Source organism: Schistosoma mansoni, chromosome W (genome assembly GCF_000237925.1).
Source record: "Schistosoma mansoni strain Puerto Rico chromosome W, complete genome".
Classification (NCBI taxonomy): Eukaryota; Metazoa; Platyhelminthes; class Trematoda; order Strigeidida; family Schistosomatidae; genus Schistosoma; species Schistosoma mansoni.
In genome coordinates, this window is record NC_031502.1 from 257,148 (window position 1) to 279,859 (window position 22,712).

The 22,712-nt window shown below is 35.8% G+C and overlaps 1 protein-coding gene across 1 annotated transcript in view; it reads right to left on the minus strand.

Moving 5' to 3' along the window:
- Positions 1-22,712, minus strand: part of Smp_175930 (elav (embryonic lethal, abnormal vision,drosophila)-like protein) — a gene marked incomplete at both ends in the record, with an annotated part of 46,178 nt that overhangs the window by 15,639 nt on the left and 7,827 nt on the right. Inside the window, one exon of the mRNA XM_018799857.1 lies at positions 1,073-1,226. Within this exon, the coding sequence (XP_018653728.1) occupies positions 1,073-1,226 (154 nt within the window). The remainder of the gene's footprint in view (positions 1-1,072; positions 1,227-22,712) is intronic.

Genomic DNA, 22,712 nt, shown 5'->3' on the forward strand with positions numbered 1-22,712 from the left:
ATCGTGGATGCGCACTTCTGAGGAGTCCCACAATAGGACATAACGGCCGTCCAGTGCTTCCAGATTTTTGATTTATTGTTTTAATCAAATATTACAGGTAACTGTTGTTCTTTTATACCATTTTACTGTAGAGTTATGTCTTATGACTTAAGATCTAAATGAAATGATTGATGAGACTAATATTTAATACAGGCATTGTAAGCTAAGATGGATAGTGGCTAGCAGTGGAAACTGACCAGTCTCAGTCCTAAACATCATTGGGAAAACTCAAACAAACAATACTTAGTGTAGTAAGCAGAGATGGATAGTGGCTAGCAGTGGAATCCAGTTTGAAGCGCGTTTCCTCCTATTTGGGACTCGTCAGATGGATGTACCTGCATCTCAGAGTTGACATTCACTCTATGATTCGAACTCAGTACCCTCGCTTCAAACGTCATCGCATTATCCACTCGGCCACTGAGTCCTGATAGCCACTTGCTTGTGCGATGGCGTGAAGTTCAAATTCACTTAGTATTGTATGTTTGAATCCCAGAGTGAACATCAACTATGTGATGCAGGTACATCCAGCTGACGAGACCCGAATAGGACGAAACGCGCCTTGTCCTGGATTCCACTGCTCGCCACTATCCATCTTTGCTTACAATGCTTGTGAAATAAGGCTATATCGAGGCAATACGCACAGTATGCACATATACCAATAAGAGACTGACCAGTTGCAGTCCTAACACATCGATGGGAAGATTCAAACAAACAATACTGAATGAATTTAATACTTAGTGTGTTTAAACTTCACCCCAACGCACAAGCAAGTGACTATCAGGACTCAGTAGCTGAGTGGATAACGCGATGGCGTTTGAAGCGAAGGGTACTGAGTTTGAGTCCTAGAGTGAATATCAACTCTGAGATGCAGGTACTTCCATCTGACGAGTCCCAAATAGGAGGAAACGCACCTTGTCCTAGATTCCACTGCTAGCCACTATCCATCTTTGCTTACAGTAAGACTTTAGATAACACTATTAAACACGAACTAATGTATCAATGAATATAAAAAATAATCAATATGAATACTTACCAGTATTACTATCAAAAAGAATTCTTGAGGTGATAATTTTTCCACAAGGATGAAATAATTTTTCCAAATCAGATTCAGTCATTAATTTTGGTAGACCACAAATATACAAATTTGCACCTTTGATTGATTCACAACTGGGTCGAGCAAGAGAAACCTATTGTATATGTTTAAATATTATATAAAAATTTATAAGTATATAATTCATAAGTTCTGTTAATCAGTCTATAGTTCAATAAGTTATTTGCTTAGCATTTACATTTTACTTACAATAATTTCGTTTTATATTTTTGCCTACTTTTTGTATTTCAGTAGCACAAATGTATATACATCATTTTCTATTCTGGTACAGATAGGAAACTATACATACTTATAATTAGAATTTGTAATTTTCTATAAATGAATACTGAATTCCGAGATATAATTTAGGAGTTAAACATGAGTCGTCTCTTCGAACTGCCGTATTCTTAATATAGCCACTGCATTTCTCATAGTATTTTTCGGAACAACTTACCCAGAACTCAAATTACAGAAAGTGAATTCCTTCATCAAGGAAAAATCATATGTAAATGGGGTTTTAGTCCTATAAAAAAACAGTTTGAAAACAGATAACAATAAACCAAGCTTAAGAATAAGAACCCTTGATCTTCGGTCTTGACAAAAGTGTATAAATTCGATTCGTTTTAAAAATTATATATGAAGGTAAATAAATAAATATCTCTCATTATTCCTACTTAAAAATGAAGTAAATTTTTCAAAATCTTATTGACTAAAGGCTAATCAGCTTCATTGGTATGAGATCACGAATATTGCCCGTTGGGTATTATGTATTCTTAGTGAAGAACTACGAAAGCCATCATCCAGAAGATACAAATGTTTATTAACAGTTGTCTACATAAAATACTTCGGATCCGTTGGCCAGACACTATCAGCAACAACCTACTATGTGGGGGGAGAACAAACTAGACTCCAGTGGAGGAAGAAATCAGGAAGAAGTGCTGGTAGTGAATAGGACACACTTTGAGGAAATCACCCAACTGAGTCACAAGACAAGCCCTCATATGGAATCCTGAAGTCCAAAGGAGAAGAGGAAGACCAAAGAACACATTACGCCGAGAAATGGAGACAGACATGAGAAAAATGAACAAAAGTTGGATAGAACTAGAAAAGAAGGTCTAGGACAGAGTGGATTGGAGAATGCTGGTCGGCGGTCTATGCTCCATTGGGAGTAATAGGTGAAAGTAAGTAAAGTAAGTGTAATTCAAGGTTTCTACCATTAATTACTTACTATTTATACTCATTTACTTAAGCAGCTTACAATTCGTTCACCTTAACCGCATGGCTCTAGATACCTTATCATCGATAGTTTCAATTCTGCGAAAAGTAACAATTTTGAACTCGGTAATTTACGAAATTCAATCCGCCTGTATCTCCTCCGGCGGCTACTACCGGTCCCAAGCCATGATAAAAGAGAAGAGTTGGGTATGGGATTAGCGACCCCATCCCGTAGAAAACTAAATCGCTAAAAAAACGCCAGCCAGAAAAATTATTTTACGAAATTCAACAACCTCTACAAATCTTCTCAGACTATTTATTTTAATGTGACAATTTTTCCATCAGTAATATAAAAGATTATTACACAAATGCCATAGTTCAAATATCAACTCAATTTAAGTGATTTGAATATTTAGTATGTCACATTTATTGAGTACAGTTATGTACACTTAGCTTCTATCCACATTCTATGTACATATTCATAATTGAAATCATGAGTCAATTGAAGCTAGACCACCGTGGAAAACCTGGAAGCACTGCTTTAGGGCCGTTTCGTCCTATTATGGGACTCGTCAGCAGTGCGCATCCACGACCCCGTCTCACGAAATTCGAAACCAGGATCTATCAGTCTCGCGTGCGAGCGCTTAACCCCTTGAACCACTGAGCCGATATCCAACGGTCTAGCTTCAATTGACACATGATTTCAACTATGAAAATCCTGAAATCTCCACAAAACCCTTTCTGATCTATGTGTATATGGTCTAATGATGCTAGTCAACTCACTGAATCGAAATTAATTAAAGTGAAGTCAGAACTTGAAGTCGAATAGTTTTAAATACAATGTGTTATTCCATGATTAAACGATCTATTAGTTATCTGATTCTTATAAATTTTCTATAAACAACTCGAATAAAACGTCTTAACTAAATGACGTAGAAATAATAATCAGAATGGGGGTTTTATGGAGATTGCAGTCATTCTAATGTTTTAATTCATGAGTTGATTTAATCTACACCACGATTAAAAACACCGTTGGATGCCGGCTCAGTGTTCTAGAATTTAAGCGTTTGCTGGCGAGATCAAAGGTCTTGAGTTCGAGTGGCTTTGGTGCATGAACGTGGATACACTCTACTGAGGAGTCCCATACTGGAAAAAAACGGTCATCCAATGCTTCCAGATTATCAATGGTGATCTAGCTTAGATCGACTCATGAATTCAACCATTAAAACAATAATAATGGGGAGTCCCCAAATGCCCTGGTACGGCCGAGAATGGGGAGAGTCCAATCTCCCTCTCCAAATGCTCTCACATGGCCACGCAAATATATAGCCTCTAACAGGGAAGTCCTACTCACTGCCTTCTCGCACCACGGGTGTTGTTTACGAAATTGAGAGGACGGAAAGCGAATGTCCGGCGCTTTAACTGGGTTGGTGGACACGGAAAGTCCACCTAGGGGAGTTGGAAAACCCTCATTCCAAATCAATGGTGCACATGGGCTCCAGGATCCTGAAGGAACAAATGGCGTATGAACCAATTATTTGGTCACCGGCTACCATGGGACTGCATCTCCTCACGATGCTCCATTGCCTTGTAGACTAGACCTTTAGGTCAAAGGCTCGGGTTGTGGCTCCCTAAGAAAACCACCTGCTTCAATTTGGGCACCTTGGCAGTATCACAGCCTTCACACAAATCAAATGAGATTTGTGAGGCGCATATTTATCTGGTGCTTCCTTGTATCAATATTTATATGTTTAAATAAATAATAATAAATAACTGTTCACAAAACAACTATGATGCTATGCTAATAATCCAGTCTATCAGTTAAAGTGAATGAAGAAGCTAGTATATGTAAATGAGAGAAGGGGATAGGATACTACCCATCACATTAATAAAGTGTAATATAGGTTTTCACTCTAAAAGGCTTTTCTTCATTGTTTCCTGAACTATCTATTTATCTACATATCTACCTGAATTCTAATTAATAATTGTAGTTTAATACAGTACATTAACATACAATTGTCAAAGTAGATAAGGCTCATACTACTCTACTAATACTACTATTACTACTACTAATAATAATAATACCACTACTACTAATAATAGAAACTTCGTTACTATAGTAACAGAACAATAGTAATTCATGTAACAATAGGTTCATTCTTTTAAAACAATTTTAATTACCCCCCCCCATTCTGCTACTTAATCATAATGATTTACATGATTGGTCAATAGACAATTATGTATATATCCTTATCTAAATATTAATTTTCTCTATTGTATAAAGATAAAACAAAGGAAATTAATTGTACCACTGTTACTACTACTAATACTAATACTACTGATATTACTACTTATATTCATACTACTAACAATATTATTATAGTGGTAATATTATATTAGATCCGGAGGAAATGAATTGCTCTCTCTCTCTCTCACACACACACACACACACACTCCCTCTCTCTTTATCCATCCTTATGTATATTTGTATATAGAAAAATAGGAATTGTTTTTAATGAATACAATAGGAAAGTGGATTTTCATGTTCTTTATTGTGTTTACATTATGTATATATACATCAAAAGTTGTGGAATAAGGAAGATACAAGATCTAAAATCTTGTGTTTATTTATTTACAATTTCATCAGTATTTAAGTAGTATGTAGTAGTAGTAGTAATAGTAGTAGTAGTGTAACTTTTCAATCATGATATGAATTAAAAAGTAAGATGGTGAGTTGGGGGGGAGGGTTGGTAACTCACTAATTTACGAAAGAAGTAATTACTTTCTTTCTAGATCTTTCCTTATCTTTAGTTATTAAAAAAAGTCGTTGATTATAATTCTTTATCAGTATATGATTGTGGAGATTGTTGAGCTTTTAAATGAGATCATGAACTGATCAATGTTAGACCACCATTAAAAATCTGGGAGCACTGGATAGTCGTTTCGTTCTATTATGGGAGTCTTTAGAAGTCAGTCAGCTACAACCTAGGACCAGGCACATGTAATCATCGGTCTAAGTTGCTATACCTCATTAACACAAAAAGATGAACATCAAATTCATAAAAGTAGTTAATTCAATGGTAGTAATATATAAAAGAAAGATTGTATATGAGAATATAGTACAGGAAAAGAGATATAAAGCAATTTTAATCTCGCAGTTTAAGAGAAGACAGTGTATACACGTACACCATTGTGATCGATTCTGAGCCATGTCACACAGAGTCTCCAACTATTGGTTATGATAGTCGCGCGGAACCCAACTAATTAGTCTGGGCCTACTAACATGGCGAAGATAAGAAGTTGGTGACTTCAGGAGTGCACGTTCAGGATCTCATACACAACACTCAAATCCAGGACCTTCAGTCTTGTGCGTCAACGCTTTACCTTTAGACCACAGAGACAACATCCGATGGTGTAAATGTCTAACATCAACCAATCGACGATACTGTAGCGTATCCTAACTTAAAAATGTGAATATAATGTGATGTGTGCTACTGATATTGATAGATATAAGTAGTATGTATCATCAATAGAAAGTGAAATACGTGGAGGATATTCAGAACCTTCTACAATGTCAAATCCATAACTTTTTTTTGATTTATTTATTTAAACACATAAATATTAGTACAAGGGGGTACCAGATATATTTGTACTACACAAATCTCATTGGATTTGTGTTAGGGCTGTGATACTACCCAGGTGCCCAAACTGAAGCAGGTAATCCATAACCTTCAGTTGTCGTAGTGAATAAAATAACTTTAAAATACTCAGTAGGAGAATTTGAAGATTCCGGTGTCCAATGCCCATTTATCCATCTCTTGGAATATACGTTCAAATTCTTTGTACTAACACTTATATATATATATGGAAGGAATTAATCTTGAAAGGAACTACAACAGCTAATTACAACATATTATGAACACTCTACATTATTTTGATTTCATTTTGTTTATATCAAAATAAAGCTAAAAACAACTTACCGAAAAAAAAATTAAATAACTAAATAAACTACTGAAATAAAAAAATGAATAATAAGTAGTTTATAAACTTTTCAAATACTTATCATGGAATAGTTTTATATCAATTTTAATAGTTGAGATGATAGGTCGATTAAAACTAGACTACCATGGAAAACCTAGAAGTACTGGAAGGTTATTTCGTTCTATTTTGAGACTCTTCAATAGTGCATATTCACGATCTCGCTCCACGTAATTCGAACCTAAGACCTATCAGTCTCTCGTGAGAACGCATATATCACATAGAACTATTCAAAGATTAGAGTATAATAATGATTTTTCAATAGTCTTATATTAGATATTGTTAAAATGATCTGAAACTAGGATAAAACAAGAAGAGGAAGAAGAGGAATAGTGTTGCCCACTTTGATTTTTCCTTTTTGTTAACTTCATTATATTCTAAAAGAAATTAGGTTATTCTAATTTTAGTTTCATTTACTGAACAGTAAAACACTAGTCCTTTTGAAATAAAGAATAAAAGTTTAACTAAGAGAATGTAACAGTAAGATTGTTCCTTTCTATCCTTCTTTCCTTCTTTCCTTCTTTCTTTCTTTCCCCCTTTCTTCACTATTTCTCGCCCACCCCCTTTCCTTTTTTTCTTTTTTGTAAACTCAAATGTTAATTCATGCAGTATGTTTTTTTTTTGTTTTTTGATAAATAAAATATGAACATGGATACATGAAAGTAAATCAAACAGAAATGAACACATGAAAAAGAAAAAAAACAACAACAAAAAGAAAAGAAAAATTAAAACAAAACAAACCGCTTTTTTTTGATATGAAATTAAAAAAAAAAACAAGAATGAAAATTATTCATGATATAGATAAATCTATTTTTAACCGCCCATTAATCGTTTGAAATAGAGGGAGTTTTATAGAGATTGTAATAATTTTAATGATTGACCATAATGGAAAACCTAGAAGGATTGGATGGTCGACTCGTCCTAGTATGGGACTTTTCAGTAGTGAGCATTCATGATTCTTTTGGCGCGATTCGGACTCACGATTTTCGGTTTTGCGCACGAACGCTTAACCTCTTGGCTAATGTGCCGGTATCATACGGTGTTAATGTTCAACTTTAACCAATCCACGAAAGTCCTCCATTGTCTTCAGTGAGTAACTTCCACTATAACAGACCTGTTTGAAGTGCACTGGCCACAGTTTCTCACTAGAACTGCAGGAAATACTTCTTGAAGCTAGTCACTAGTGAACACGTGATGACTATTATCGGAAAGCTGTGAACAGTGGAATTTAATCCGTATCTGTTGCAAGGCAGTGACTCACTGAAGATAATGGTGGACGGTGTCACAGTTTCGTGGATTAGTTGAGGTTAGACATTAACATCGTTTGATGCCGGCTTATTGGCCTAGAGATTAATAGTTCGTGCGCGGAACCGAACGTTCTAGGTTCGAGTGTTTTATGTGGGATCTTGGATGCGCAGTGCTTAGTCCTATACTAGAACGAAACAGCTGTCCAATGCTCCCAGATTTTCCATGATGGTCTAACTTTAATCGACTCATGAATTCAATTTTTTGACTAAAAGTATAAATAAATGTATCAGTAAACAGTTTACAAAAAGAAACTTCTAAGAGATTACGTTAAGTTATAGTTAGATATTTGATATGAATTATTTATGCAATAATATGTAGGGGATTCACAATCTATGAATATAACCTTGTTTTAAACTTAAATCTAAGATTGAATGTAAAAGTCAATTGTTGATATTCAGTACGTTAAAGACTAAACGATAACTGGTAATATGTAGGAAGTCGTAGCTCAAGTTCAGGAAACTGAAGAACATTAATAATAATAATAGTAATAATAATAATAATGGAGCTAGACCACCATGGAAAACCTGGAAGTACTGCTTTAAGGCCGTTTCGTCCGATTGTGGGACTCCTCAGCAGTGCGCATCCACCATCCCGTCTCGCGAGATTCGAACCAAAAACCTGTCAGTCTCGCGCGCTAGCACTTAACTACTGAACTATTGAGTCAGCCTCCGACGGTGTTAGTGTCTAACTTCAATCGATACACGAAGTTGAGAAACCGTTCACCAATTGTCTTCAGTGAGTTGATATCTCCCAACAGACCTGGTTGAACTCCACTGGTAACTGTTTCTCACTAGAACTCCAGGAAATATCTCTTGAAGTCAGTCACTAGTGGTTAAGCGCTCTGGCGCGAGACTGGTAGGTCCTAGGTTTGAATCCCGCGGGGTGGGGTTGTGGGTGTGCACTGCTGAGGAGTCTCATAATAAGACGAAACGGCCGTTCAGTGCTTCCACGTTTTCCATGGTGGTCTAGCTTCAACTGACTCATGATTTCAACTATGAAAATACTGAAATCTCCACAAAACCCCTTCTGATAATAATAATGGGAATTACGAATATACTGAGCTTAAAACACCTAGATCAAAGTTTGAAATGCTATGAAATAACCCAGAATAGAATAATTGGAAAACGTTAGAAAATGAATTACTTTAACTGATTGTATATAAGTCAGTTAAACTATTTTACTGATAACAATCTAACAAAGATATGATAAGAGATATCATATACATATTTTTAATATAATTTTACTAATCTAAAATGTGATACATTTAATACTCTTAGGGAGAACGGTTACCATGGAAAGTTTATAATTAAATATATGATCACGAAAGTGTAAATAGGCCCAATTCAAACAGCCGAGAAGAAGAAATCCCTATTCATGCGCCTACAATTCAAAGGGGAAGCGGCTTGTGAAATACTAACTCAGAGATTATGCAGAACAATGCAAAAATCTTTCAACGCCGGGGAACTACGTTTAGTGTTTTCTACGCGCCCAATGGTGACACCGTGGCTAAAAGATGAATTACCTAGAATTACAACGTCACTTTGTATTTATAAGCTCAACTGCTCCTGTGGAGCATGTTATATTGGTCGAAGTTCTAGGAATTTACGTTTTTGTGCTCTCGAATACCTCCCAGCGTGGCTAAGCAAAGGTTTGGTGAAGAAAGTAAACAGCTCGATATTGGCCCATTTAGTACAAACTGGTCATAGTGACAGTATAAACCAATCCTTATCAATTATTTATAGGGTCAGTAATCTTTTGCCAAAGCTTGTCACGATTAAAGTCTTTCAAACGGCTGAGGCAGTAGTCATCCGGATGAAGAAACCGGAGCTATGCGTACAGAAGAAATATCTCCAACCACTGCTCCTCCTTTGGCCAACCACAAGGCCAACTAATCAATAGTAATCTTAGCTATTGGATGACCTAATTTGACTATTTACTCACGACCTTTTGTAGTCAAATGTAATTGTCTCTCATCTTTATTCACAAATTTTTGTATTATTATTATTAGTTAAACATCATTATTAATCTCCTCTATACATGATTCATTTACTTCGCATTCATCCCTCATTATTAAGTCTTACTATTTTTTCAATAGTTAAGATCATGAGTCAATTGAAGCTGGGTGTGTCACTCAATTTTTTGGATCGGTTGAAGTTTGACATTAACACCGTTGGATGCCGGCTCAGTGTATCTAGAGGTTAAGCGCATGTTACAGTGTCATTTGACACAACTCTCATGTGAAACTTGCAAATAATTCTTCTTGATATTTGTTAACATTAAAAAATTTGTGGAATACTCTATTATAGGAGATCAAATTACCTTTTAAAGTTTGTTCTTAGTAGAACATAGGTGACGAAAGTTCACCATTTAATTTTCAAAATTCATTTATAAGGAAGTACAAAAAATAAGTAAATCTTATACTTAGTGAAATGGAAATGGCAAAATAAACTAAGTGATTTTTGCCGTGACCAGTGGAGTCCAACCCGTGTCGGGTGTGAGACAGTTATCAACCTTAGACAATGGATAAAGGGTTGTACAAGATCATGGATCGATTGAAGTTAAACATTAACACAGCTGGATGTTGGCTCAGTGGTCTAGAGTTTAAGCTTTCGGGTGCGAGACCATAGGTCCTGGGTTCGAGTGTTGTATGCATGATTGTCGAAGCACATTGTTGAGGAGTCCTATACTAGGACGAAAAGGGCTTCCAATGCTTCCAAATTTATTAGTATTCAATGATGATACCATCAAATACTCTCTGTTATCTTAATAATAATCTACAGTCAATTAAGATTTGTCTTAAACTTAAGAACATTTTAAAACTTCACATGTTAATAATCCTTTTTAATGGTTTTATTCAGGTTACTTGTGATTGTAAAAATTGACCTAATTCCGTACATATTAACGAAGTGTACTTTACATTGTTATAATTAATGATCTTTTACTTATTCAATATTCAAAATGCCAGGAAAGTTGGGATTCCATTCTCTCTTAAATAAAAAAATATTAAAAAAACAGACTGATTAATTAATATTTAATGTTAATAGTTGAATTCAAGAGTTGATCCCGCATGCGGGATCACGGACGGGCACTGCTGAGGAGTCCCATATTGAGACGAAACGACCGTCCTGTACTTACAGGTTTCTCAGGGTGGTCTAGCTTACATTGATCAATGAATCCAATTATTAAAATTATTACAATCTCCACAAAAACCTCATTCTTATCATAATAATTATTGAACAATAAGACTTGAAAAAAAGGAAATATTTTCTCTAGATGAAAAAATCAAAGTCAATCTGATATATACAGCCAAACAATTATGAAATGTTAGTCATTCTAACCAATTCGGAGATTTCATAGATAACTAACTGACTTATTGTAAGTAAAGTGGAATCCAGGACTCTCATTTCGTCCTACTTGCGACTCTTCAGCTGGATGTACCTGCATCTCAGAGTTCATGTTCACTCTGAGACTCGAACCCAGTACCTTTCGCTATCCATCTTTGCTCATAATGCTTATGAATTAAGGTTATATCGAGGCAATACGCACAGTATGCACATATGCCAATAAGAGACTGACCAGTTGCAGTTCTAAACATCAATGAGAAGATTCAAACAAACAATACTAAGTAAATTTAACTGACTTATTATTCTAGGAATATGGATTAGGATATAAATTTAGGTAACTTTGATTATAACTAATATCAGTTCATGATGAGTATCCTAAACATAATTATTTAATCCTAACTTCTAATATTCATTTCTTATTCAATTTTGATATTCACAACATAACTATTTTTCATCTCTTATTGATAAGATGGTAGTTGAAAGTGGTCAACAGGAAACCCTGGACTCGGATTTCGTGCTACTTGGCACTCGTCAGCAAGGTGTGCCTGTAATCTTGAGGGAACTAGTACACCTTGACGAATTCGATCCTATGTCACTCAGCCTCACATTCAGAGACGTTACCACTGAGCTATCCGGGTCGCGACTGACCTCCTTTGGGACTGAGTTGTAATCACAATTGATTGATCACTGGGTGGTAATCAATGTCATGCGTGTCAAGTCCTTCTTAGTGCTGATCGAATGCACTAAGAAGGGCTTATTGATTTAGCTGTACATTTTAGATGGATCAAAAAAAAGAAAAAAAGAGAAAAAAAGAAAACAAAATAAAGAAAAAAACTACGAAAAAAAGCATAAAACCGAATTTGTTGTTGTTGTTGAACAAACTAAATGAACATAATGAGAATATGAATAATGATTTTCAAAAAAATCACTAATCCAATGCCATAGAAACCACCCACCATTCAACTTATTTAGTAAACTATTCATGACCTCTATATTCATTCTTAAAATGTAAATGTAAAATCATAATGAAATAATGATGTAGTTAAACAACAACAAAAAAATTGCATAAAAGAAATGAAAACAAAACTGAAATTTAAATCAGAAGGGGGGTTTTGTGGAGATTTTAGTATTTTCATAGTTGAAATCATGAGTCAATTGAAGCTAGACAGACCACCATGGAAAACCTGGATTGACACTGCTTTAAGGCCGTTACATCCTATTATGGGACTCCTCAACAGTGCGTATCCACGATCCCGCACTTACGAGATTCGAACCCGGGACCTATCCGTCCAATGCTTCTAGGTTTTCCATGCTGGTCTAGCTTCAATTGACTAATGATTTAAACTAATGAAAATACTGAAATTTGAATAACAAATAAATTGTTGACATGAGATACATGCTTTAACAATTAAGGATAATTACTATTGGATGGTGGTGATGATCTTTACTATTGTCTTCCTTTCAATTATACTTAATATGTAAAAGAAAAGAAAAAGTAATAGCATGCATTTCAGTATTGTCATTTTTAATTGGTGTTATTATTGACTAAAACACCTTATGGTTCATTGTATACACATACTATCAAAGAATACTAATGTACATATTGAAAGAGATGGGTGGGTGGGTGGGTGGTAACAGTGGTAGGGCTTGGACTAGGGATGTATATATGTATATATGCACACTTGTATTTGTATCTATGTGGAATTGTGCAGAGTTAGAAATAATATACATGAGACGCACACACACACATACATAGATACATACATGTTTATAATGAACAAAAATTAATATCTATGTACATAAATATATATATATATAGGTCATGAATTACCAGGGATACAAGTATATTATCATTGAATTTCGACCTGAATTTTTTGTTTTTTAGAGAAAAAGGATAAAAATTAAATAGATGAAGTATATTGATTATATGAAAGTCAAAAAAAAGAAAGATAAATCCTATCATGAACTTGGAATTATTTGTTATTCTTGGAAGGGGGTTTTGTGGAGATTTAATATTTGCATAGTTGAAAGCATGAGTCAATTGAAGCTAAACCACCAGAGAAAACCTGGAAGCATTGGACGGCTAAATCGTCCTATTGTGGGACTCCTCAGCAGTGAGCATCCACGATCCCGCCTCGTGAGCAAGATTCGAACCGAGGACCTACCGGTGTCGCGCCAGAGCATTTCAACGATAGACCATTGAACCGGCATCCAACGGTGTTAATGTCTAACTTCAATGAATCCACGAAATTTGAGCAACCGTTCACTAGTTGTCTTCAGTGAGTTGATATCTCACAACAGATGTGGTTTGAACTCCACTAGAGTCCCACAATAGGACGAAACGGCCTTGAAGCAGTGCTTCCAGGTTTTCCCTGGTGGTCTAGCTTCACGCTTTCAACAATGAATGTTTTACTAATGAATGACTTCATGAGATTTTTAACAATTGTTGGTTTCATCCTTAAGTGATCGGATATCACTTTCATTGTCTATTAATTAATCTAACACTTATGATATGTTCAATTACTCATGGATTACATGTATGTGACTTTTAGAAGTATTCTATAGTTTAACATCTCACCTATTGAAGATAAGATCAGTCGCTTGAATGAAAAGTGTTTACAAAAAGTATTTAAAGAAATTGTGACATGGTGATATATTTTTCTAAGTGGTCGGTGATATTGAGGCTGATATGTATTCAGGAATGGTTTCAATACAAATAATGATAGGCAAACAATGTAGTTTCAAATATGTGAATACACTATGGACGTTACGGAATATTTTAAGACAGTTTTCGTCAAAGCTGGACTTTAACTGATGAACCAATACAAATCGAAGATCAGTTGGCAGCTGTTTAATCAAAGTATGAGACACTACATTAGTAATGAATCCTAACTCTATTAATTCCGCCTGTAGCTCCTCCGAGGGCTACTGCCGGTCCCAAGCCCGCATAAAGGAGGAGGGTTGGGCATGAGGTTAGCGACCCCATCCCATAGAAAACTAATTCTCTAAAAAAAACTATGACCAGAAAAAATTATTCAAACTATTTAAACTCTGCCCTGGGAGTTGAAGGAAGAATTATGACGCCTTATGATGAAAGCCGAGATTCTTCGGAAGACACAAGACCGATGCCCCTTCTAAAGACCAGAACAACAATTTTTATAGGTACCAACTCTATTAGAGACCAAACTTAGAACTTTTACAACTCTGAGTAAGTAAATTACTTTAAACCATTTAGTCAGAATCCAATGAGACAGTTCTCTGATTTCAGTCAATTTTATCAATACTATTCATTTATTTATCATTATGGTTAAACCCTACCAGTTATAACTTGTCATTATAACTTTGAGGATTTATCTTATAGCTGATCATTCATTTTTATTGGTTAGTTATAGAGATTCGTTCATTTTGAAGATAGGTTAAAAAATAACCCAGTGCTAAATGGTATGATTTCGCAATACATTAAGTTCTCTGGCACGAGACTGGTAGGTCCTGGGTTCGAATCTCGTGAGTGCGGGATCGTGGATGCGCACTGCTGAGGAGTCCCATAATAATAGGATGAAACGGCCTTAAAGCAGTGCTTCCAGGTTTTCCATGGTGGTCTAGCTTCAATTGACTCACTCTTTCAACATTATATATAGTCATTTATATATTATTTCATAACTCCTAATATATTCCTAATCTCATTAATACTATAATTCATGATTTCATTGATTATCAGTTATTTATTATAACTAAATGACATAGACTATAGATTAAGCTTATACTTACTTACGCCTGTTACCCCTCATGGAGGAGCATAGGCCACCCACCAGAAATTAAGCTTATGAAAGTAACAAATGTATGACATGTAAAAATTGAATCATTAAATCATTCAGTGGATTATTTCATTTTGTATTGTTCATTTGAATATTCTCATTAATGTTCAGGTCTTCAATTGATCAGTCTCTTATTGGCATGCGTACATTCTGTATGGATTACCTCGATATTCCATTAACTCACAAACATTATAAACAAAGATAAATGATGATTAGCAGTGGAATCCAGTTTGATGCGTGTTTCGTCCTATTCGGCATTCGTCAACTAGATGTATCTACATCTCACAGTTGATATTAACTTCACGATTCAAACCCATCACTTTTCGTTTCAAACGTTATCAAATCGTCCACCTAAAAACTGGTCAATTGCAGTCTTAAACATCAATGAGAATATTCATACAAACAATACAAAATGAATTGAAACTTCACTCCATTACACAAACTAGTGGTTATCTGGACTCAGTAGCTAAGTGAATAATGTGATGGCGTTTAAGTCCCGAAGTAAACATCAATTCTGAGATGCAGGTACATGCAGCTGACGAATCCCAAATAGAACGAAACATGAGTCCTGGATTCCACTTCTGGCCACTATCCATCTTTGCCTATGTCTACATTATTATTACTATTATATTTGACAGTATGATGGAATGGAAACAAGGAAAATATAGTGTATTAAGGAGTAAATGGACGAGTGGAAAATAGAAAGAAATTGACGAAATGTAAAAAAAGAACGTGGAAAAAGCCAAGAATTGATACGAGTGAAAAATAGAATGTGGAATTCAGTTTTTCAAAATATCAACAACAGAATAATTCTGGTGTAGTGAACAAAACACTAGTTGGGGACAATCGAATGTATTTAAGCAAAGATTACAGACTATCTCAGTAAATTCTGATAACCAAACAATGAACAGTCAATTTGCAAATTAACAACCAATTGTTTCAATCTTCTCTGTTTCTTCTCTAATTTCATTGCTCATGCATTTTCCAAACGATTGCGCATCATTTCAGTTCTTTGCACATCGGTCTTCTGGCAAAATACATTCTATGTCTGACCCACACCATATACTACTTATATGGATATAAGTAGACCACACCACACTCGTCCCCCCTTTAAAGCATTCGTTCATGCGGTGGTTCTGCTCGCCATGCCACTATCTTCTTTCACTGCAGTCTGTGCCAAACTCTCCGTCAGAATGTCGAGTCTGCGTCGCGCTGACCTCCATAGCTCCGTCGACCTGCCGGGGCACCAACATCCGCATCCACCCGGCACCTGGGACGTTCAACACCCGTACTCCACCGGCCTGCTGAGCCATCTACATCCGATGTCCACCCAGCAGCCGCACGTCCCACTGCTCCTCTCCGTCGACAGCACCCGCTACAGCCAACGCCGCCCCGCCAGAACACTCCACTCGACGCCAACTCTCCACACCAGACTGCCCCAACTAGCACCTCAACTCCAGACCCGCAGCGGCGTCCGCAGAACAGCACCCTTCCTCCTCCTGGTTGGCAGCGACACCAAATGTAGTGAACACAACAACGCTTGGGGGCAATCGAATGTATTTAAGCAAAGATTACAGACTATCTCAATAAATTCTGATTACCAAACAATGAACAGTCAATTTGCAAATTAACAACCAATTGTTTCAATCTTCACTGTTTCTTCTCTTATTCCATTGCTCATGCATTTTCCAGACGTTTGCGTTTCATTTCAGTCCTTTCCTCATCGGTCTTCTGCCAAAATACATTCTATGTCTGACCCACACCATATACTACTTATATGGATATAAGTAGACTACACCACACTGGCACTTATTAGTAATGATATAGACATCATAAACTTTGAACAAGTTAGTTAATATATGGATTCAGTAGCTTAGAGCATGATGTGTTGGTATTTAAAGCGAAAATTACTGGGTCCACGTCTCCATGTGGACGTTAAAAAGAGAATCTAGCTTAGATCCAAACTAGAATGAAATAGACTGCCTTAATTCCGCTGCTAATAACAATTTATCTACACTAAAGACCTTATTACAAAGTGCTAATATCGAGAGAATCCTTACACGATGCATATATATCGGTGAGACTATATTTTATAGACGATCTTTGAGAAACGCCAAAATAACCTTGAAAATGTTCACTACTTACTAGAGTTAAATGGGGGTTATAATTCAGTGCGACAAATTAGGATTAGAATTTAGATTCAATGTTTCCCTCACAAACTGACATCATTAATAATGTAAAAACTCTATTTAGCTAAATGAATGAATGAATTTCGCACCAAAATCTAAAACCTATTATCTTAAATTTGATTGGTTCGTTCATAAATTATAGTCTCGCCGATAATATTAACAAAGACTGATGAAAATCTAATTCAACAGGATACTTTGACCCCCAAATGCCCTGGTACGTGTCCCCGAATGCCCAGGTATGGCCCCCAAATACCCTGGTACGGCAGAGAGTGGGGAGAGTACGCTCTCCCTCTCTAAATGCTCTCATATAGCCACGCGTATATAGCCTCTGCTAGGGAAATCCTTTTCACTGCCTTCTTGTGGCATTACTATTGTTTACGAAATTGAGGGGACGAAAAGCGAATGTCCGGCGCTTTAACCGGGTTGATGGACACAGAGATTTCACCTAGGTGAGTTGGAAAACCCTGATTTCAAACCAATAGTGCACATCGGTCCCAGGATCCTGAAGGAGCAAATGGCATATGAACCAATTGTTGGTCACCGGCTACCATGGGACTGTATCTCCTGACGTTGCTCCACTGCCTTGTGGATCAGACCTTTATGTCGAAGGCTTCAGGTGTGGCCTCCCAAGAAAACCACCTGCTTCAGTTTGGGCACCAGGTAGTATCACAGTCCTCACACAAATCGAATGAGATTTGTGCGGCGGGGGCATATGTATCTGTTGCCCCTTTGTACCAATATTTATGTGTTCAAATAATAAATAAATAATTTGACCTGTTCACTATTGATAAAGAAAATCTATAATTAAAATTACTGAATAAATGAATTTCACAATCCATATACAACAAGATAGATGTATATGGACACACACACACAGACAATTTGTTCTATAATTTAAAATGTTTTCTGAAAAGAAAGATTAAAAAGAGTGAGACATAATGTAGCCTGAAGGTAAAAAAAGAAAGACTAATTTCATTGAATAATATTAACACCAAGTGAATTTAAACTTCACCCTATTGCACAAGCAAAGTGGCTATCTGGACTCAGTAGCTGTGTGAATAACCTGATGGTGTTTGAAGCGAACGGGTACTGGGTTCGAATCCCAGAGTGAACATCAACTCTCAGATGCAGGTACATCCAACTGAAGAGTCCCAAATAGAACGAAACGCTCATCTTGGATTCCACTGCCAGCCACTATTCATCTTTGCTTACAATGCTTGTGAATTAAGGCTATATCGAGGCAATACGTACAGCATGCACATATGCCAATAAGAGACTGACCAGTTGCAGTCCTAAAAACATCAATGAAAAGATTCAAACAAACCATACTAAGTGAATTCAAACTTCATACCATTGCACAAGCAGTGGTTATCAGGATTCAGTAGCTGAGTGGATAACGTGATGGCGTTTGAAGCGAAAGGGTATTGGGTTTGAGTCCCAGAGTGAACATTAACTCTGAGATGCAAGCACATCGATCTGACGAGTCCCAAATGGGACGAAGAGCAGATTCCACTGCTAGCCACTATCCATCTTTGCTTATTATAATATTTGTTAAATTAAAGTGAATTATTTTAAAATTATTTGTACCGTTTCTTTAAAAAAACATTTTTTCCCCCAAAAAAATAAAGAAGAATTAAAAAAGAGAAAATTCCAACTGGTTCCATGAAGAACAAACAAACACAAAAAGAAACCGAACATCAAGGAGAAAGTTGACCGATATTTTGGATACAAATTGGATAAAATAAGAAATAAATAAAAATGTCGTAGGTAAAATGTATGTGGAAATTCTTGATGGTTAATATGTAAGAGAAAACAAATTTTCCCTTTAAAGAGGGGGGGGAATTATTATAAATTTCAGATTATTTTTTTCCCGAACAACTATTTCTTTGTAAGCAAAGATGGATAGCGGCTAGCAGTGGAATCCAGGACGAGCGTTTCGTCCTATTTGGGACTCGTCAGCTGGATGTCAGCTGGACAATACTAAATGAATTTAAACTGTTTCTTTGTTTAATATTTAATTGTAAATGATGAATATAATAAAATAAATGTCGCAGGGGGATATTATTCAGTTTGGAAATTTCAATTTTTCATTTTGTTCAAACTGAAGAGTTTATAAATGAAAGTTTCGTCCCTAATTTGTGATTGTTCAACAGATAGTATCCAAAATTCTATGGAATTTTGAACTTAACATTTTTGAATCTTTTTAATAGTTATGATCATGAGTCAATTTGAAAAATCTGGAGGCACTGGAAAGCCATTTCGTCCTATTGTAAGACTTCTCAGAAGTGCACAACCAAGATCCCTCCTCGCGCGATTTGAACCCAGGACCTATCGATCGCGAGCGCAGGCGCCTAACCTCTAGACCGCTGAGCTGGCATCCATCATATACTCACTAGTGACTGTCTTCAAGAGGTATTTCCTGGGGTTCTAATGAGAAGTGACATATGGAGTTCAACCAGGTCTGTTGTGAGAAAGTGACTCACTGAATATAATGGTGGACGGTTGCTAAATTTCGTGGATTGGTTGAAGTTACACATCATTAACACCATTGAATGTCAACTCAGTGGTCTAGAAGTTATGCTCTTATATGATGTTGAAAATTGATAGTTTTCTGAATCAGTTTTGAAGATTCTAAAGTTTTAATCTATCCTAATATTGTATACGAAATTCGGTTTATTAGATGGTATTATCAATTGAAGTTGTTTTTCAGTTTCCAAAGATAATTTGAATGAAATAAATTTATCACCATAAAGGAGTTTTGTGGAGATTTTAGTAATTTTTAATAGTTGAATTCATGAATCAATTAAAACTAGACCACCATGGAAAACCTGGAGGTACTGGAAAGCCGTTTCGTCCTATTGTAGGGCATCTCAGCAGTGCCCATCCACGATTCCGACTCACGAGATTCAAACCTAAGACCTATCGACCTCTTACACGAACGCTTAACCTCTAGACCACTAAGCCGATATCCAACGGTGTTAATGATGTCTAAATTCAACCAATCCACAAAATAGCTCCACCATCCACCATTGTATTCAATGAATTACTTTCTCACAACAGACCTGGTTGAACTCCATATATCACGGCTTCTCATTAGAACCGCAGGAAATACCTCATGGAGCCAGTCACTAGTGAGCATATGATGATTTCAACTATTAAGTTACTATAATATCCACAAAACCACTTTCTGATCATAACCATTTATAGTAAAGAAAAAAACGAAATAATTAGGTTATAATAAGTGATTAGATGACACATATGGTAAAGAATAAAATCCTATCTTATAGAGTTGAGATCATGAGTCAATTGAAGCTAGACCACCGTGGAAAACCTGGAAGCACTGCTTTAAGGCCGTTTCGTCCTATTATGGGACTCCTCAACAGTGCTCATCCACGATCACGTCTCGCGAGATTCGAACCCAGGACCTACCAGTCTCGAGCCTAATAGGACGAAACGGCCGTCCGGTGCTTCCAGGTTTTCCATGGTGGTCTAGCTTCAATTGACTCATGATCCCAACTCTATAAAATCACTAAAATCTCCACAAAACCCCTTCTGAAAAATCCTATCTATTTAGAAAAAAGGAAATAATCGTATATATGGTAATTGTATAGGTTTTTGGTTACATGTTATTCATTAGTTATATAATGATTGTAATAGTAGCCAGACTAATAATTACGATGTTGATCATGTTGGTGGATGGATGTACCATAAAAGGTCATAACTGTCAGTAATTAATAATCATTCCTTCTTATACTAAACAATTAATTAAGTGCAGAATTTTCTTGTAGCCTTTCAAATACAATAACATTATTAGCTTGATAACCTTTATAACTTGGCATTACAAATCTATGATTAATAGATTTGTTACCTTTATAGGATTACTAGTTATGACGGTTAATGAGAGTAAGACTAATGTTAGAATGTCAGATAAATGAACAGGTTTAGATTAACTATATACGTTTAATTTCTTTATATATGTATGGTAATAGTTATAACCTAATGAAATCAATCTTAAAAAGGAGTTATTATGATTGTTAGCTTTATTCAATATGATATTTTTTGGTACAATATGGAATTCTCAGCAAAGTATTTCAACAAGTTTCCGTTTCTTACTTCTTCGTCGATCCTGACGGTAAATATTGAGTAATCGCCAGTAAGAAGTCAGCAGCCCAGTCAATCAACATTTGAATAATGTACATTGTTTTCTCTGCATATTGTCAGCGACTATGATATCTCTGATTAGGTATTTTGTAACCTTTACAGTGAAAGGTTGTACACTTTTCAGAAATGCACCTGAATAAGTTGTGTGATTAATAGCCATAATGATGTATTAAAACAAACAAGGAAATAGATAACTTGTTGAAGTATCTAGATGACAGGAACAGGTAGCCCAGATATTTAAGCAGGCCGCCTATCGTTAGACCAAGTTGTTCATTTGTGTTTAATGTAAAGATGGTTTTAGTCAATTAAAATTAAGTTTTAGTTGTATTTTGTTGTTTTCAATAAATCATATTTTTTTGTATACTTATGTAAAGCTAAGACTAAAGCTTATAATATTAAAAAAGTGCTTTCACAGTTGAATTCTCGAGTCGATCTAAACTAGATCACTATTGATAAACTCAAAGCACTAGACGGCCTCTTCGTTCTAGTATAGGAGTCCTCACGTGGAACTGAAGGTCTTGGGTTCGAGTCCTACTTACGAGATCATTGGCGAGCACTGTTCAGGGGTCCCCATACTAAAAGGAAACGATCATCCAGTGCTTTCAGTTTTTCAATGTTGTTCTAATTTAGATCGACTCATGAATTCAACTATTCAAATTACTACAATCTCCATACTGATAAAAATAAGATTTTCTCGATAATAAAAATGACGAAGGATAACCGTAACTTCAAAATATCTAACTTCTAGTTTTAAACTATTTAAGGTGAAATACTCTGTCATTAGATTGACTACTGAGCAATTAATCCATCCATGTATCCAATTTAACTATTTAACGATCAGGACTCTTTAGAATGAAATCAGTTATACTGTAAGAGTTTATATTAGATTATTTAAGGATTAGTTTTATAGCTTAATATTATTAGTTAAGTAGTTCGTCAATATTCGAAGTGAATCATTTAAAGCTAATATAATGTGTATTTACTTTTTTCAAATTATCAACTTGAAAAATATTATTTTCATAGTTGAAATCATGAGTCAATTGAAGCTAGAACACCATGGAAAACCTGGGAGCACTGCTTTAAAGCCGTTTCGCCCTATTGTGGGACTCCTCAGCAGTGCTCATCCACGATCACTCACCAAAAGGATTCGAACCCAGGACCTATCAGTGTCACGCGCAAGCGCTTAACCACTAGATCACTGAGCCGGCATCCTGGGTTCGAATCTTGCGAGGCGGGATCATGGATGTGCACTGCTGGAGAGTCCCACAATAGGACGGAACAACCATCCAGTGCTTCGAGGTTTTCCATAGTTGTCTAGTTTCAATTAACTCATGATTTCAACTATGAAAATACTGAAATCTCCACAAAACCCTCTTCTAATAAATATTATTTAATTATACCATTGATTTTAGATAAAATCTTTTTGTATTATCCCAATGAGTAGAAAAATTACATCTCCTGACGTTTCATAACTCAATGCAAGTCACTTCTTCAAAGAATAAATAACCAAATT